The sequence below is a fragment of the Bos mutus genome, chromosome 24 (assembly GCF_027580195.1).
Source record: "Bos mutus isolate GX-2022 chromosome 24, NWIPB_WYAK_1.1, whole genome shotgun sequence".
NCBI lineage: Eukaryota > Metazoa > Chordata > Mammalia > Artiodactyla > Bovidae > Bos > Bos mutus.
In genome coordinates this window covers 58,216,499-58,235,083 of record NC_091640.1, presented here as the reverse complement: position 1 = coordinate 58,235,083, position 18,585 = coordinate 58,216,499, and the positions used below count along the sequence as shown (strand labels likewise).

Sequence of the window (18,585 nt, the reverse complement as noted above, 5' to 3'; positions counted from 1 at the left end):
AAAGTGAAAGTGTTACTTGCTCAGTCATGTCTGATTCTTTGCAACCCCACAGACTGTAGCCCGCCAGGCTCCTCTGTCCGTGGAGATTCTCCAGGCCAGACTATTAGAGTGGGTTGCCGTTCTCTTCTGCAGGGGATCTTCCCAACCCAGAGACTGAACCCGTGTCTCCTGCGTTGCAGGCGGATTCTTTGCCATGTGAGCCACCAGGGAAGCTCAGGTTGAATATACATACACCCTGTAACCCTGCGACGCCTCTCCTGACTATACACTCTGGAGACGGCACGCATTCCCGTGAGGAAGCACGCACAAGGAGTTGGTTACAACCATGTGTGCCACAAGGGAAAGCGGAAAACAAGCCAAATACCTGCCCACCAGCTGGCGGACGGAGAGACGTTCGAGGCGCAGATGCACACGGCAGAGCAGCGCTAGCCAAAAGGAACGAGCTGGCCGGGGGACGACGTCTAAAGCGTGAAGTCCGTCCAGAACCTTTGGACCAACCATCAGCACACAGTGGATGAAACCGTCTTATACACGTCTTTCCCTCTGTCCAGGCACATTGATACCGGAAAAACTCAGAGTTTGTTTAGCAAAAGAGGAAGGGACACAAGTGTTGGGTAGTTTCTCAAAAGTGGGTGCTTCTCAGCCTATATCAGCACAGGGTTGATTTAAATTCCCCTTGGGGGTGAGGGATTAAAGTTCTAAAGGCTTCTGGACCCTTCAGATGCCCTGGGGCTTCTCAACTTTGAGCTTCACTGAAAGGGGTCTGGTTCGGTCATTTGAGGGGAGGATTCTTAGAAAATTCAACATATCTGAAACTTAGCTGACAAAGCCTGGCTCTCTGTACCAGAAGCCTCCTGAGAAACAGAACACAACCTCACCTAAACGAGAAAGGGTTGATTCCATCCGTGTATTAACTGACATTTATTTACCACCAACTGTGTGGCGGTCACAGTGGTGAGGAGGGACGCACCAGTGAACAAGACAGATGGGGAGAGGAAGCGATGCCACGCAGGGCGCCCCGCACCAGCACCCCTGCACTCAGGGCATCCACGGGAGACAGACTTCTCTTAGAAAGAGGAAAACCCACAAGAGAGGTTTCCATGAATGCACGACGAGCGCCCGGCGTCGACGGCTGAGGGAGAAAGCACGGGTGGCCCGAGTGGGGGTGAGGGGGTCAGGGGGCACCATTCGTGCTCAGAATGGACCCAGCAGCCGGAGCCCTGAGCCCGCCCTGCGCGCACGCTGTGCAGATGAGCCACGGGGAAGGCGGGCTGCTGGGGGCGGGGGCGTGGGCATCGGCGGGCACGGGAGGCCAGGCCCTGGCGAGCCGCCCTCAGGAGCACTGACCACGGTGGGGGGCGGGGGCACAGGAGAGCCAGCTCGTTAGCAAAGGCGACCTGGAGCCCCAGCTTTCTCCAGACGCTCCTGGACTGAAGCCGGCCGGGAGGCACTTAGGGCAGAATTCCTGTAGAGTCATTGGCGGGGACCCTAGATTGCTGATGTGACCTATTTTTTTAAAGATGAATACTGTTGTGATTTTACTAAGCATTCCTATTCCTCACCTAAATGGCTTTCTCCTTGGCTGCATACAACTTAGAGATTATCGATGATACAGCACAGCAGGTGTAAGGGGAAACTGAAATATAACCCACAGGCATTTTCAGGAATAGAAATGTTTTGACTGTGGCATCTTCAGGAATAATGTGGGAGTTTTGGTTTTTTTTTTAACAAAATTGTATTATATTGGTGTATAGCTGATTAATCAACCCTGAATATTCATTGGAAGGACTGATGGTGAAGCTAAAATTCCAGTACTTTGGCCACCTGATGCGAAGAGCTGACTCATTGGAAAAGACCCTGATGCTGGGAAAGACCAAAGGCTAAAGGAGAAGGGGGCGGCAGGCAGGTATGTGGGGATGAAACGCGGATTCCAGGAACTAGAGGAGACGTCTATCAATCGACACTTTACTGATCCTTCTGCCTCTGTAAATGTGTTTGTTACTACACACACTTCAGACATACACAAAAATAGTATAATGAGGTCCCACATACCTGTCACCAGCTTCAAAAACTGTTACTAAATGGCCAATCTTGTTTCATCTTTCCCACTTCCTCGTGATATTATTTTGAGATAAATACTACCTTTATATCATTTTGTCCATAAATATTTCAGTTCGCTCCAACAGATAAGAACTCTAAAAATGCATAACCACTATACCATTATCAGATTAAAAAATTAATAAGTCCTTGTTATCATCAAATACCCAGACAGGGCTCGAGTTTCCGATGGTCTCATAAACGTTATATGCTTTTCTACAATTTATTTTGTTGTTGTTGTTCAGTCGCCCTCCCAAGGACATAAAGGACAGAATCCAAATAATGTCCACGCATTCCATAAATCGTAAAATTCTAGGGAATTGTGGGTTGGAACAATAGCCAGAACAGAATTGGACTTCTTTATCCCTACTTTATGTTGCGTGAAATTGCGATTGTAGGGAGAGTAATTTTTTCTTATTTAAAAAAAAAATTCGAAGTCTCTGTTGGTAATTGAAAAGCTGTTTCCAAGGGCCTCTGGTTTTCGGCCTCATAAAGAAGCCCTTGGCGATCAGACTGCCAAACAGTCGTCCCCACTGGGGTCCGCCGGGGGACGGCCGTGTTCCTTCCGTCTTTACGGCCGCCCCTCGCAGGATCTCCCGCGAGGCCCTATTAAGTCAGGGCGCAGGTGCCGAGGCGGCCACCAGGGGGCACCCGAGGAACCCGATGAACTTCGCAGACAGCCAGGAAGCCACCTGGGGGCCTGTTTCAGGCCAGACCGAACAGACCCGGGTGGGTCAGGCTCCTCTCTCGGGTCAGATCCTGCCAGCAGAGCAGACCTCCGGAGGCGGGGCTGGGAGGGCCTCCTGGGGACGAACAAGGCCAGCCGTCGGTTGTCACAGGACGCCGGGTTTGCAGCCCGCCCCACGCCGCGGTGCTCTTCCTTGCAGACCTGCTTGAAGGACAGATAAGGGCATGCTGTGCCAAGAAGCTCCTGGTCACCCCGTGGGTGTTAATGAATCCTTCAATTGTTAAGTACACAGAAGGCGCTGTTACAAGTAATGTTAGACACATGTAAGTAGGGATGAAAGTGAAAAAAGCGTCAGTCCCTCGGTCTGTCCGACTCTGTGCCGCCCTGTGGACTGCCGCCCGCTAGGCTCCTCTGTCCACGGGCTTTGCGGCAGCTCGTGACTCTCAGTTACAGGAGCCCTAGCCGACAGACACCGTCCCCAACACAGCGTCTAACGTAGAAGGAGGAGACCCCGCATGTGGCTTCTATCCCCACCCCCTCGGTTCAGAACGACAGGCATCATCCCATTGTCCTGGAGGCGGGACGTCCGGAATCAAGGTGTGGGCAGGGCCCTGCTCCCTCTGAGGCGCCAGGGAGAGGCCTTCCTGCCTCGCGCAGTCTCTGCGTTGCCGGCAGCCCCTGGTGTTCCTGGGCTTGCGGTCGGCCATCGCCCCCTTGTGTCTTCACATCGTCTGTCTCTGTGACCAGACTTCCCCTTTGCATAAGGACTCCAGTCACACTGGGTGAGGGCCAGCCACTCCCCGACCCCCGTGATCTCAGTTTTTACAATGATGTATTTAAGGTGCCTGTGTGCCTGCTAAGTCGCTTCAGTCGTGTCCAGTTCTTTGCAAACCTATGGACTGTAGCCCGCCAGGCTCCACTGTAAAGGGGATTCTCCAGGCATGAATACTAGGATGGGTTGCCATGCCCTCCTCCAGGGGATCTTCCCGACCTAGGGATCAAACCCGTGTCTCCTGCATTGGCAGGTGGATTAACACTGGAGCCACCTGGGAAGTGCCACCTGAGAAGTCTCATACTTAAGGTAGTTAATTTTATTTTATTATTATTATTTTAAAAATTTTGGCCATACCCTGCAGCATGTGGGACCGTTGTTCCCAAGCAGGGCTGGAACCCGCACCCCCTGCATTGGAAGGTGGGGTCTTACCCACTGGACCACCGGGGAAGTCCCTCTCATGATCTCACTTTAACTCGATTACCGGATCCGCAAATAAGGTCACTTGCTAAGGCACGGGGGTATTGGGACTTCCTTTATCTTTTCCAGGGGCCACAATTCAACTCATAGCATATGCCCTCTTATAAAATGAATCAGGCTTCAAACGCCTATAATGACAAACCCATGAATTGTGTACACAGTGGATCATAGCATCCAGAATAAACTTACGAGTCTATGAAGGCATCATAGTAACACAAAAACAATTACGATGTGCAGAGGACGAACTGTGATTTTACCAAGAAAAGCAAGCATTTTAACCTAAAGGTATATTCAATTCACTACATTTGATGCTTTTTAATGATCAGTGATAAAGAAAATACATGTAGACCCAAAAAAAAAAAAAAAATCTAGATTTTTTTTTTTTTGCTAAAAAGTTGCATTGGGGCCAGTTATCATGCTATAAATACTAAACAGATTATCACAGAACACTTTTATATAATAAATACAGAGAACTTGTCTACCATAGATATTCACAAAATCTGATTCACATCCTGTTTAAGAAACACAAGCGTTTGTGACGTAAACGGAGTCACCCTTGGCTTTGCTCGTCGCCTCCCACAAAGGGTCATCCAGTCTCCAGGGTTGCTCCGGAAGCTCTTGGCCCTGCGGGCACTGCTCTCAGCAGGCACCACTTCAGGTTCTGACACGGCTTCTCAACGCACAGCGTCAGGACCAGCCCGGCGATGAAGGTCAGCAAGCAGTGTCCCGAGAAGAGATAGAACTAGAGAGAGAGAGGGACGGGGTGGACACAGTCTTACTACGAGATTCCGGTTGTGTGTGGACCCTAAAGGGCCCCATCCTGGCTGTATGAAATAGATCTGTAAGACAAACAGCCGCAAACATTAAAAATAAAGAGAAGGAAAGAACGATACTACCCTGTACTGAAGTCCCCCCTCCAATAAAACAAAGGACAATAGGCTTTTGAGAAATAAACAGAGCAGAAGCTTCTAGTGAAGCCAATAGTCTGCACTGTTCCAGGAGAGAACAGAGGGTGACGTGGCGTCCAGCTGGGGGCGGGGCAGCCTCACCATGTTGACGTCCGTGTAGTGAATCAGCGTCTCCTGAAGCCCGTTGTAGAGGATGATGAGGGTGGGATGTACCAGGTAGCAAGCGTAGCTGATGCTGGCCAGGCGAGTCCAGACGCCGCAGGAGAGCAGCCGGTTCACCAGACCTGGCGGGGGACAGACACCAATCCTGGAGCGGTGAGCCCCTCCTGCGCCTGGGAATGCGGGGGGTCACTGCAACTCCCTCTGGGTCCCGCCCCTGAATCTGTGAACCTTCTTCTAAGAAGGTCTTTATTCATTATATATTTTCTGGGTTTTGTTTTTTTTTTTGGCTGTGCCATGCAGCCTATAGGATCTTAGTTCCTTGACGATGTATCAGACTCTCACCACCTGCATTGGAAGGGCTGAGTCTTAACCCTCAGACCACCAAGGAAGTCCATATTCTTTTTTTTTTTTTCATATTCTTTTTAAGTGTGTGCTAATGGCACCCCACTCCAGTACTCTTGCCTGGAAAATCCCATGGACGCAGGAGCCTGGTAGGCTACAGTCCATGGGGTCGCTAAGAGTTGGGCACGACTGAGCGACTTCACTTTCACTTTTCACTTTCATGCATTGGAGAAGGAAATGGCAACCCACTCCAGTGTTCTTGCCTGGAGAATCCCAGGGACAGAGGAGCCTAGTGGGCTGCCGTCTATGGGGTCACACAGAGTCGGACACGACTGAAGTGACTTAGCAGTAACAATAAGTTGCCTCATTCATGTCTGACTCTTTGAGACCCCATGGGCTGTAGCCCACCAGGCTCCTCTGTCCATGGAATTCTCCAGGCAAGAACACTGGAGTGGGTTGCCATTTCCTTCTCCAGGGGATCTTCCCGACCCAGGGATTAACTCTTGCATCTCCTGCATGGGCAGGGAGTTTCTTTACCACTATGGCCACCTGGAGAATGTACTAAAACAGATAAACCAAAGCCAAAAACAAAACTAACTTCAACTCCCCATTGTAGACATATAGTAAGAGATGCTCAATATTGAGTGCACAGCCAGTTCATTTCCTTAGTGTGGTTTCAACCTCTGAGCACGAAACCTTCCGCGTATAGAGCAAGGTGCAGAGTCCCTTGGCTGGCCTGGGTTCTGATTCAAGGCGCGCTGCGCTGCTGGACTGTAGGACAAGGGCGGTAACACCGTGTGGCCCAGAGCCTTCACCTTCTGCAACCTGGTGTATCCTCTACAACTGGACCGTCCCATATGATAGCTATGACCCCTTGTGGCTACTGAATTTAAAGGAATTAAAATAGAAACAAAGAGAAATTCCCTCGCTGAATAAGACCAATGGCTCTCTGCAGTGGGGTAAATGGTGATGTTCCCCCCAAAGCTGTGTCCACCTGGAACCTCAGAATTGGGAATTGGGCTTCCTTGGTGGCTCAAACGGTAAAGAATCTGCCTGCAATGCAGGAGACCTGGGTTTGATCCCTGGGTTGGGAAGATGCCCTGGAGAAGGAAATGATGTAAATAAGGTAAGGAATGAGAGGCGAGGTCATCTTAGATCAGGGTGGGCTCTGCATCCAGACTCTCCTTGAAACAGAAAAGGAGGCACAGACACAGAGGAGACGCGGGGAGACGACCACGTGAAGATGGGGACAGCGACGCGCCGAGGCTGTCAAGGACCCAGGAGAGGAGACGCGGGGAGACGACCATGTGAGGATGGGACAGCGACGCGCCGAGGCTGTCGAGGACCCAGGAGAGGAGACTCGGGGAGACGACCACGTGAAGATGGGACAGCGACGCGCCGAGGCTGTTGAGGACCCAGGAGAGGAGACGCGGGGAGACGACCACGTGAAGATGGGACAGCGACGCGCCGAGGCTGTCGAGGACCCAGGAGAGGATGGGACGGGTTCCCCTCAGAGCTCCCGGAAGGACCTTGCCCACGCCTTGCTCTTGAATTTCTAGCCTCCAGAACTGAGTGCTCAAGCTCAGCCGCTCGTCGAGTCCGACTTTGTGACCCCATGGCCTGCAGCCCGCAAGGCTCCTATGTCCATGGGATTCTCCAGACAAGAATACTGGAGTGGATTGCCTTGCCCTCCTCCAGGGGATCTTCCCAACCCAGGATAGAACCCGAGTCTCCTGTGTCTCATGTATCGCAGGCAGATTTTTCACTTACTGAGCCATCTCCAAAACCAGAAAATCAATTTCTGTTGTTTCAAGCCACACACACACACACACACACACACAGAAAAGAAAACATCTAGACTAATCTGTTAAAATCACAAACCAGATCATGTCACGTGGCATTTAGAATAAAATCCAAGTTCTTCCCGAGGCCCTGATGGTCCGGCACGACCCGAGCCCTGCCTGCTTCTCTGTCCTCACTCCTGTCTCTCTCCTGCCTTGATCCTTGACCCCTGACTCACTGGTCTTCTTGCTGTTCTCCTCACCCACTCAGCATGTTCCAGACTGGAGAACTCTGCCTTAGGGTTCCATCTGCCTGGAGTGCTTTGGTGCCACGTATTTGCAAACGCACCCCTAATCCAGTTACCCTCCCACCCCTGGTTTTGTTTTTTTAATTTTTGGTCTTGATGCAAGGCTTGCAGGATCTTAGTTCCCTGAGCAGGGATTAAACCCGTATCCTTGGCAGTGAAAGCATGGAGTCCTAACTGGGCGGCCAGGGAACTCCCCTGGCTTGTGTTTACTCACCATATTTATCTGCATCTGAAATAAACTACGAGTATATTTGCTTCATGTGGCTCTGGGCTCATTTCCTATGGCTGCTGTAACACCCTACACCAACATGGTGGCTTAAAACAACAGAAGTTTGTTCTCCCATCATTCTGGGGACCAGAGGCCCAAAATCAACATCACTGGCCAAGATCAGGGTGTTGATAGGATCACATTCCCTTGGAGGCTCTGCAGGAGAATCCATGCCTTGTCTCTTCCAGCTCTGGTGCCTGGACATTCCGTGGCTTCCAGTCACAGCACTCCGATCAACACCAGCGTTTTCAAGTCTCTCTCTGCCAGATCTTCATGTCACCAGCTCCTCTGTATGTGCGTAAAACCTCCCTCTGCTCCCTCTATAGGGAAACATGTGATTGCTTTCAGGACCCACCCAAATAATCCAAAATAATCTCCCCTTCTCAAGATCCTTGACCACAGCTGCAAGTTGCCAAGGAATTCGGACCTAATGATGGAGACCATTATTCAGGCTGCTAGAGTCTCCTGGTCTCTCGCTTCCCCTACCCCATAGCAATCTCCTACAGAGAGGGGTTTTTCTTATTTATTGTGATATCCTCAGCGTCTAGAGCAGTGGTTGGCATAAAGCGAGCTTTCAATTAAGTATTTTATGCAATCAAGTGAATAAGTAGAAACCATAGTCAAAAGGGGCATTTGCCCCCACGTGAGTCCCAAATGATGAACCAAGCTATTCCTGTGAACAAACAAAATAGTTGTAGAATTAAGTCAGTAAAAAAAAAAAAAAAATCCATGCCAAGATATGAAAGTAATGTCAGTGCCTATCAACAGATAAATGGAGGGAATTCCCTGGCGGTCCCAGTGGTTAGGACTCTGTGCCGAAGGTGTAGGTTTGATTCCTGGGCAGGGAACTAAGATCTCACAAGCAAACAAACAAAAATAGATGAATGGATAAGAAGATGTAGCTTCTATATATATATATATACATATACATATACACACACACACACACATATATATACAACAAAACACTTGTTATTTAGTCGCTAAGTAGTTCCCAACTCTTAGCGACCCCTTGCACTGTAGCCCGCCAGGCTCCTCCGTCCATGGGGTGACCCGGGCAAGAACACTGGAGTGAATTTCCTTCTCCCAGGGATTTTCCTGACCCAGGCACTGAACCTGTGTCTCTTACATCCTCTGCATTGGCAGGTGGATTCTTCTTTACCAGCAAGCCACCTGAGAAATCTAGCCAATTATTCTTGACCCACCGGGCTGTCACATTAGACAGGAATCCTGGATGTTTTCCAGCACATCAGAGCTGGCCTGGGCCAGGCCAAGGGGAGTAGCTGTTTATCTTCTGAAACTCTGCCAACAGTTCATTGTCGACAGGTCATTGTCATCAATAGAGGTCATGCGATCCAAACCCGTAAATGCGAATACATCAGTCAGAACACAGCCTGATTCCCCTGTAACATCGTTCTCCATAGAAGGGAAAGCTTTTAACACTGAAATATTAAAGGACAGATGTCTCGGCATTCTGCATGCATGAAAGTGCAGGAACAATTTGAACAAACACCTTGGGTGGGGAGAGGGGCTGGCATGCAGAAATGAAGAGGGGGCTTCCGGCTGCGTGCTGGGCCCAGACTCGCTTTCCAGCTGTGTGACCTCCACAGCCGGCTTCATCTCCAGGTTCCATTTTCCTCACTGAGACAGGGCTGTTTATAGCCCTACCTGTAGCCGAGTGGCCAGTGCCGCCCGGGGCCACGGGTGAACTTCTCCGCAAAGCCTGACACAAGCTTGCCTTCAGTAAGCAGGACTCATGTTCACTTCATCAGGTTGTTCCAACCACATTGGAGGCTAACGGGTTTGGGTTCACGGGCCAAATTTTAAACTCATCCTGATATTTCCCAGGGGGCCCAGATGTGTGGTGTCTCCACGTGGCTCTAATTCCATCATCTCAGGGTGTCCAGGCAGCTGGGGAGCTCAGAGCCTCGGCTGGGGGATCCCTGCCAGCCTTTCTTGGTCATTTGCTGACACCTCAAGCACCTTGTGGGCTTCCCTGGCGGCTCACAGTAAAGAATCTGCCTGCAATGCCGGAGATCCGGGTTTGATCCCAGGGTCGGGAAGATCCCCCGGAGAGGGGAACAGAAACCCACTCCAGTCTTCTGGCCTAGAGAATTCCAGGGACAGAGGAGCCTAGCGGGCCACAGTCCATGGGGTCGCAGAGTCGGACACGGCTGAGCGACTAACAGTAGCTCACTAGCAAGTACCTTGTGCCCAACAGAGAGGAAAGGAGGAAAAAGTCAGGTGACCTGAACAGACATTTCTAATCTAGAGAAGATCCTTTCTTTCCATTTAAGCTCTCTTTCTGTTCTACTCTGAAAGGCTGGCTCAACAGAAAGAGTGTCCCCGTTATCAAAGGGCTGAGGGGGTGTTGGTAACTCTTTAGTTCACATGATCAGAAAAGAGACGAGGGTTGGGGTAGCCAGTACTCTCGTCCCAGCACTGGGATTTTCTTCCTCATGACATTACCTTACCTGCTCACTTTCAATTTCTTTCTTCTTCTTTTTTTTTTAAACAAAGCATTTTCTTTTTAAAAAAAAAAGTATTTATTTGATTTTCTGCACTAAGTCTTACTTGCAGCACTCAGGATCTTTCGGTTGTGGCATATGAGCTCACAGTTTCAGCACGTGGGATCTAGTTCCCCAACCAGGGGTCGAATCCCCGAACTATGAGTGTGGAGTCTTAGCCACAGGACCACCAGGAAGTCCCTGTTTTAATTTCTAAACTAGCTTCATGGGAGAGGCTGCCGATTTTTCTTCTAGAACCTGCATGTAACGTACAAACCGGTATAAACATCTTAAACAGAAAATACGGGTAAGTAAGAAAGTGTTAGTCACTCAGTCGTGTCCGACTCTTTGCAACCCCATGGACTACAGCCCACCAGGCTCCTCCTGGGATTTGAGGATGGAAAATCGTCCATGGGGTTTTCTAGGCAAGAATACTGGAACGGGTTGCCACCTCCCTCTCCAGAATATACGGGTGGGTTTCCCCAGATATGTAGACAAATGGCGTTTCTGAGTCCCTGTCAGTCACTCATCGGTCAGCACTCGTCCGTGTACACATGTTCTCACACCGTCGCCCTTAACAGACCAGCGTGGGAGCCCTGTGCAAGCACCACGCCACATCCTACCTCCGTAGCCTTCATGGCACGCGAACAGGACCCAGCCCACGGCCGCCGCCCACAGGGTCCGGTGGAGGCCTTGGTAGACGGCCGCGGCGCCGGATGAGGTCGGGGAGACGTCATCCACCATGTAGGCCAGGGCGACCACTAGCAGGAGGGTCGACAGGGCGCACCCCCAGCCCAGCAGAGCCTGCCCCTGGGGGAGAGGAGAGGCACCGCTCACAGCCCACCCTGGCCCCGCTGCGTGTCGTCCCTGCTACCCTGACATTCTGTGTCATCAGTCACTTCCAGGCTCTATTGGTAAACCTCGATCAGGGCCCAGACTGGCCTGGAACAGAAAGTTCAGCTCAGTGGCTACGAAGGGTTAGGGTGGGGGCGGGGTGGGGGCCAGTGGGGTGCGTGACCACGTACACGAGGGTGACCTTTGTGGTGGCAGGGAGCTCTGCGCCTTGATGGTGGTGGTGGTGGTTACACAAACCTACAGACATGATAACTGGTGGGTCTGCAGCTGATGGATTGTATCAGCATCAGTGTCTCAGTTGGGATCGTACTGACAGAGAAACAAGGGTCGAGGATTCACAAGGTCTCTACTACTTTTGCAACTTATAGTGAATTTTGAATCATTTTTACAGTTAAAAAGAAAAGGTAATGTTCTAGTCGCGCCCCCCACCACTCCGAACTTCCCACTCTGTTCCTCAACCAAATAGGGCTCCTCGATTGGTTCTGCCCCCATAAATGTGAGAGCCCCCCACACACAGCCCATCCCTGGGCCATGCCCTTCCCTGGGGACACAGCATGGCGGAAGGAATGGGAGAATTCCAGCTCACAGAACAGCCCTGTGAGTTAAATTCTATAAGTATTACTGGGTTCAGTTCAAGATCTTTGATTTCACCTTACCTGACCTTTTCAGGGGTTTAAGACTCTTGATAGTCCCTTGGACAGAAAGGAGATCCAACCAGTCCATCCTAAAGGAAATCAGTCCTGAATATTCATTGGAAGGACTGATGCTGAAGCTGAAACTCCAATACTTTGGCCACCTGATGTGAAGAACTGACTCATTGGAAAAGACCCTGATGCTGGGAAAGGTTGAAGGCAGGAGGAGAAGGAGACGTCAGAGGGTGAGATGGTTGGATGGCATCACCGAGTGGATGGATATGAGTTTGAGTGAGCTGTGGGAGTTGGTGATGGACGGGGAGGCCTCGTGTGCTGCCGTCCACGGGGTCGCAGAGAGTTGGACACGACTGAGAGACTGAACTGAACTGATCTTTTTAGACCCAGACCTGTCTTCCAAGGGTCTCTCTTGCTTCTCTGTTCCCGTTCTCTAGGTGCTATGGTGACATCTACATCGACCTGAGCCAGCTTCTTATCACTTTACTGTCTTGTCTCTAAAGAGAAGCTCTCCCTAGGGTCTCAGGCTCCTGCCCTAGGTTCTGGCGACAGGAAACGAAGTAACTTCCTCGAGAGCTCTCCTCGAGCCTCTTCTTTGAGCCTAGGGCCCCTTTCGCTCTTAGAATGCACGCTGCCTTACCTCACCCCTACTACATGGAACACGCCTCAGCAGCCTCGGGCGGGGACTCTGTGTTCTCTTCTGGCTTACAGTTTTCCCTTGGCCTACTCATTCTTCTAAGCCACTCCTCCAGCTGAGCCTGACTTGTGTTCCAATGCTATACTCCCTGGTCCTGACCTGGTCCTTGCAGCGGCTCCCAAATGCCCGTCTCATCGTAGGGTTTCCCTTCTGTCCACACCCATTTCCTCCTTGGGCGTATGAACCTGGACTACACTAAGGCACCTTGTGGGTGTGTGTCTGTGTGTGTGCACGCACACGCACGTGTGTTGGATCTTCATTCTTGCACGAGGGCTTTCTCTGGTTGCGTTGAGCAGGAGCTGCTCCTGTGTGTGGGCTTCTCCTTGCGGGGACTTCTCCTGTGGAGCCCATGCTCAAGGCACAGCGGCTTCGGTAGTCTTGGTGCCTGGGCCTAGTTGCTCTGAGACACGTGGAATCTTCCCGCAAGGGATCGAACCCATGTCCCCTGCATCGCAAGGTGGATGCTGGACCACCGGACCACAGAGAAGTCCCAAAGCACCCCTGATGGCCTTCTGTTAGAATGTACAACCTGATTGTGCATTTTCAAGGGAGCGTCGTAACTCCAGCCTATAGGAAAAGTCACGTAGCCCCTGTGGATCCATTGCTTCCCATGACGCCCTAGCTCCTGTTACTGCTATGAGTAACACATGGCGTTCCAAGGCCCAGGGCCTCATCTCTAGAACATTTAGATGAGGCATCCACAAGACCTCCACAAACCAAAGGAGGGCCTAGCAGAGGGGATCTGGGGTCAGCACAGCCCCCAAATAGTGCAAGGGAATTCTTGACCCTTCTTTCACTGAGAAGCAAATAATCCTCCATTCATTTATTGAGTGACTGCAGAACCAGATGCTAGAAATTCAGAGGTGCGTAGGAACATGTTCTGCCCTCAAGGTCTTGTGGATCAACAAAAATCATACCAATAGGTTTTTCACGAGGCAATGCCAAAGAATGCTCAAACTACTGCACAATTGCACTCATCTCACACACTAGTAAAGTAATGCTCAAAATTCTCCAAGCTAGGCTTCAGAAATACATGAACCATGAACTTCCAGATGTTCAAGCTGGGTTTAGAAAAGGCAGAGGAACCAGAGATCAAATTGCAAACATCCGTTGGATCATCAAAAAAGCAATAGAGTTCCAGAAAAACATCTACTTCTGCTTTATTGACTATGCCAAAGCCTTTGACTGTGTGGATCACCACAAACTGTGGAAAATTCTGAAAGAGATGGGAATACCAGACTACCTGACCTGCCTCTTGAGAAACATGTATGCAGGTCAGGAAGCAACAGTTAGAACTGGACATGGAACAACAGACTGGTTCCAAATAGGAAAAGGACTACGCCAAGGCTGTATATTGTCACCCTGCTTATTTAACTTCTATGCAGAGTACATCATGAGAAATGCTGAGCTGGATGAAGCACAAGCTGGAATCAAGATTGCTGGGAGAAATATGAAGAACTTCAGATATGCAGATGACACCACCCTTATGCAGAAAGTGAAGAACTAAAGAGCCTCTTGATGAAAGTGAAAGAGGAGAGTGAAAAAGTTGGCTTAAAGCTCAACATTCAGAAAACTAAGATCATGGCATCCAGCCCCATCACTTTATGGCAAATAGATAGGGAAACAGTGGAAACAGTGTCAGACTTTATTTTGGGGGGCTCCAAAATCACTGCAGATGGTGATTGCAGCCATGAAATTACTTACTTACTCCTTGGAAGAAAAGTTATGACCAACCTAGATAGCATATTAAAAAGCAGAGACATCACTTTGCCAACAAAGGTCCATCTAGTCAAAGCTATGGTTTTTCCAGTAGTCATGTACGGACGTGAGAGCTGGATTATAAAGAAAGCTGAGTGCCGAAGAATTGATGCTTTTGAACTGTGGTGTTGGAGAAGACTCTTGAGAGTCCCTTGGACTGTAAGGAAATACAACCAGTTCATCCTAAAGGAAATCAGTCCTGAATATTCATTGGAAGGACTGATGTTGAAGCTGAAACTCCAATACTTTGGCCACCTGATGTGAAGAACTGACTCATGTGAAAAGACCCTGATGCTGGGAAAGGTTGAAGGCAGGAGGAGAAGGGGATGACAGAGGATGAGATGGTTGGATGGCATCACTGACTCGATGGACATGAGTTTAGGTAAACTCTGGGAGTTGGTGATGGACAGGGAGGCCTGGCGTGCTGCGGTCCATGGGGTCACAAAGAGTCAGACACGACTGAGTGGCTGAACTGAACTGAGGCTAAGGTAGTACTTTAGATAGATTGCCCTGAGGGTGGATTTGAGATCAGACTGAGGCAAGAAAACTAGTGAAGAAGTCCAGCTAAGAGATGAGACGGGCTTGAACAAGGTGAGGGGCAAAGGCCACGAGAGGACAGTAGGAGAAACAGCCCCGGGGTGGGTGACCGGCCGGGGAGGGCAGGTGGCAGGCAGGAGGCATCCAAGAGGAACCAGGTTTCTGGCTTGACCTCTGACCTTTGATGGTGAACCAGAATGATTACCCACAGGGAAGTAACCCCATCTGGAAGGTAAAGCGACAGCTTTCTAAATACCGCACAACCTGATTCACAGACGGAACCATCAAATCTGACCAAGAATCTTATTTCTAGAAGCCAAAGAGCTTTTGCTATTAAAGAAAATCCAGCCTACGTCACCATGACTTTCCAGAAGAGGGGCTTGCCACTGCCACGTCACCGGGTGTGTTTTCCCACGTCAGAGGCTTCTCTGGGCCTGTACCAAGGCTCCAAGGGGTGGCACCCGGCTGGGTGCTGGGTCTGGAGCTTTCTGAGGGGAGCTCAGTGAAGAAAGCGGAGAATCAGGGAAGAAGACAAGGCTCTTCCTATTCTCTGGCATCAAGAGCCGTTCCTGCAGCGCAGCGCGGGGAAGCCACGTACCTTGGTTCTGAGAACGTTTGCCTGGTGGTTTGGGTGCAGGAAAACGCTCAGTAAGAGGCCCACGAGGAACGGCCCATATCGGCAGTAGGGCTTCGTGTAGTACTCCAGGAAATACAGTCTGGCTGCCTCTTCACTGAAAAACACAAGGACATGAGGCCAAAGGTTACATTTGATCTGGACATGGATAAAGGAATCTCTCAGACGTTCACTGGGGCAATCAGCAAAGCCAAAAACACCGGGAGTACAGGAGTTCACTTCTTCGGTGATGGTCCGCAGAGAGTACCCTCACGATCCTGCCTTGGGCCACGGCTGGTTTCTGAAATTCCAAACTCCCTTGGGCCCCTCCAACCTGGGACCCAAGGAAATGTGATGACAGCGTTCTTTTAAAATAGCTGTTTCCAGTGGCTGGCATGTCAGGATAGCTCTAAAAACGTGGTTCCCAGAAGTGAACCTCTTCTGAAAGACGTGAACCTCTTCACGGAAGCTCTCACAAAATTGGGTGGCTTGGGTCCCAGCCCTGGAGATTCGCATTCAGTTGGCCCAGGGCGGTGCTTGCTGGAAGCATCGGTGAGATGTCAATGCCCACCCCCACCCCACCGCCCCCAACCCACAGGTGACTCTCATTTGTGTCTGGGGTTGAGAACCACAGGCAAAGCAGGAGCCAGCCTCCTTCTCGGCCACCCGGCTGTGCGCACAGAAGCCGATCGGAAGGGCATGGTGCCTCTCTGGTCTAAATGCCTGGGGTGTGCTCAGTCACTCATCCACTCATCTGTTCCACTAACAATGTATTTTGGGCACTTTTTTTTTTTTTTTGGCCATGCTGTGTGGCACGTGGGCTCTGAGTTCCCCGACCAGGGATCGAACCCTTGTCCCCTGCAATGGAAGCATGGAGTCCCAACCACTGGACTGCCAGGGAAGTCAGTCCCTTGAGCACTTCTGTGCCATGCACAGTTCTGGGCTAGTTCACCCTGGGAGGTCAGTGAAGGCTGCTCTGAGAAGGTGACATACGTACTGACACCTGCAGGGAGAGAAGGAGCTCGCATTGCCCAGATCTGGATTCTAGAGGAACAGCGTTTTCGTGTGAGCGAACAGCAAGGTCTCGGGCCCTGAGGAGGGAGCCTGTTGGGTGTGTGGAGGGAAGGAGGCTGCTGAGACCTGTCCAGAGTCAGCGGGTGGGGGAGAGACAGATGACGCCAGGCAGGGATTCTGCCCTGAGAACAGCGGAAGGGTTGAGTGGATGACTGCCAGCATCCGGCTTCCACCTGCACCCGCCTGACTGCTGCACGGAGAACAAATGAGCAGGAAATCTCACTGGTTTTTCCTGCAGAACACTCAACTGGTACCGAGAAAGAACTGCTACACATACTCCCTTGGAAAGGCAAACTCGCGCAGTGGGTAAGGTCCTGGGTTCAGCTCACACCTGTGCCACTCACTAGGCGTGTGACCTTGAAGGGGCAACCCCAACTTCGTTAAAGTTCTGTCTCTCCATCCCACAATAGAGCTTCCAAGCAGCAGTTCGCCACTGGAGGAGAAACGCCATACAGCCACGTGGGGGCACCCCTTTCCTCCCAGAAGCGTTTCAGTGGGCGAGAGAGAGCTCCCTGTGTTCAGAGCAGATCCCCAGTGCCAGCTCAAAGAGTCAGAGGTTTGGAAACAAACACGCAATGAACTTTCCTATCCAGGCCGAACAGTTCCCGCCCACATTTCCGCAGGAGCCAACGTGCACAGGGCTAAGAGCCTGGCATCTGTTCAGCAGCCCTGCCTGGGAGGTCCTGGCCATCCTGAGGGGAGGCGAGGGACAGAGCCGGCGGGCTGGGAAGTGCGGCGGTTACCTGGCTTCTGACGGAGCTACCACGGGAAGGTTGTAAGCCAGTGTGAGCAGAGCAGAGGCGGTGCAAGATGCCACGAGCAGCATGGCCCCGAGCAGGACAAGGGCACGCTGACTTCTGCAAAGAAGAGAGCACGGTCATGTTCCTTCTCACTCTGGGGCTACTGAAGGCTGGCAGACTTGGCAACCAGAGGTGCTTCCTGCCAGCCTGCCTTTGAGAGAGGCTGGCTTGGGGCCAAGTGTGTCCAGAGCTGGGCTGGAGTTAAAAAGCTTGAGTTAGACTTCAGTCTTGAGCACTTATTAGCAGCCCAATACTGGGCAGTGAAATCCTTGCCTTAGAATAGCTTCGTCTTCCTGCTGAAATTTACTGTGACGAGACCGTGCTTGGGAAAGTCCCTTGCCACCCATGAAGCACTAAAGGGACTGAAGAGGAGGGACTTCCCTGGGGGTCCACAGGTTAAGACTCCGTGCTTCCACTGCAGCGGGCACAGGTTCCATCCCTGGTCGGGGAAGTAAGATCCCACATGCCGCTAGGTGCGACAAAAAGAAAACTAAAAAATAATAATAATAATAAAAATTAAGAAGTGGTGATTGATTCAGGAGCGAGATGATTGGCATGCACAGGTGAGACACAGCAGAGGGGGACAGAGTAACAGGGGGACCCGGGGATCCTCCCCCCAACCCAAATGCAAATCTGACCAGTGTCAGGGTTCAGGTGGTTCGTGCGGAGGCAAGAATGAGGGCAGGGGTGGAACAGGGGAACAAGGAAGGCCAATGCAAGGCACTATCACGGTGGTCAATGCTCAGTTCTTCCAGAACATTCTGTGGAGCCTTCTGAAATGCACCTCAAAACTGTCCTAAGGGGGTGAAAGAAAGAAGCATTTTCCTACCGTCTTCTAGCCCCCTTGGGTCAAAGGTGGCCCCACAAAAATTAATTCCTCCAAAATTTGGGACTCTGTATGTAGGCCGAGAGGGTTCGGTTCTGAGGCAGGAAATGAGGTGTAGGGACAGAGGCTCAGAGTGAGACAGTATCTGGTTGCATCTACTGGGAATCAGGAGGGTTAGGACCAGGAGGGTCTGCAGTGGAAGAAATGCTCAACACGGATGCCAGACCACCCGGGCACAACCCTGCCTTTGGCAGTCCTAGTCCAGTGCTGAAGTTGCCGTGGTTCTTCGTGAGGAAGAGAGGAGATGCCATTGGCTTCACACCATAGTGATTTAGGGAGTAAATCATCGTTTAGAGTGCCAGTTCTAGTTCAGTTTGTGCTCAGGAGCGGAAGAGGCATCTTAGCTCAGTGGTGCAGTAATTGACTAGTAATGCCTGCCATGCATGGGTCAGGGCAGTGCAGGTA

The 18,585-nt window shown here is 51.0% G+C and overlaps 1 protein-coding gene across 1 annotated transcript in view; it reads right to left on the bottom strand.

The window, feature by feature from the left end:
- Window positions 1-4,281: 4,281 nt before the first annotated feature.
- Window positions 4,282-18,585, bottom strand: part of LOC102266072 (O-acyltransferase like protein) — a 68,253-nt gene continuing 53,949 nt past the window's right edge. Inside the window, exons 11-15 of the mRNA XM_005910422.2 lie at window positions 17,238-17,351; window positions 15,406-15,538; window positions 10,937-11,123; window positions 5,087-5,229; window positions 4,282-4,779 (exon numbers count right to left, since the gene is read on the bottom strand). Of these exons, the coding sequence (XP_005910484.2) occupies window positions 4,624-4,779; window positions 5,087-5,229; window positions 10,937-11,123; window positions 15,406-15,538; window positions 17,238-17,351 (733 nt within the window). The 3' untranslated portion in view covers window positions 4,282-4,623. The remainder of the gene's footprint in view (window positions 4,780-5,086; window positions 5,230-10,936; window positions 11,124-15,405; window positions 15,539-17,237; window positions 17,352-18,585) is intronic.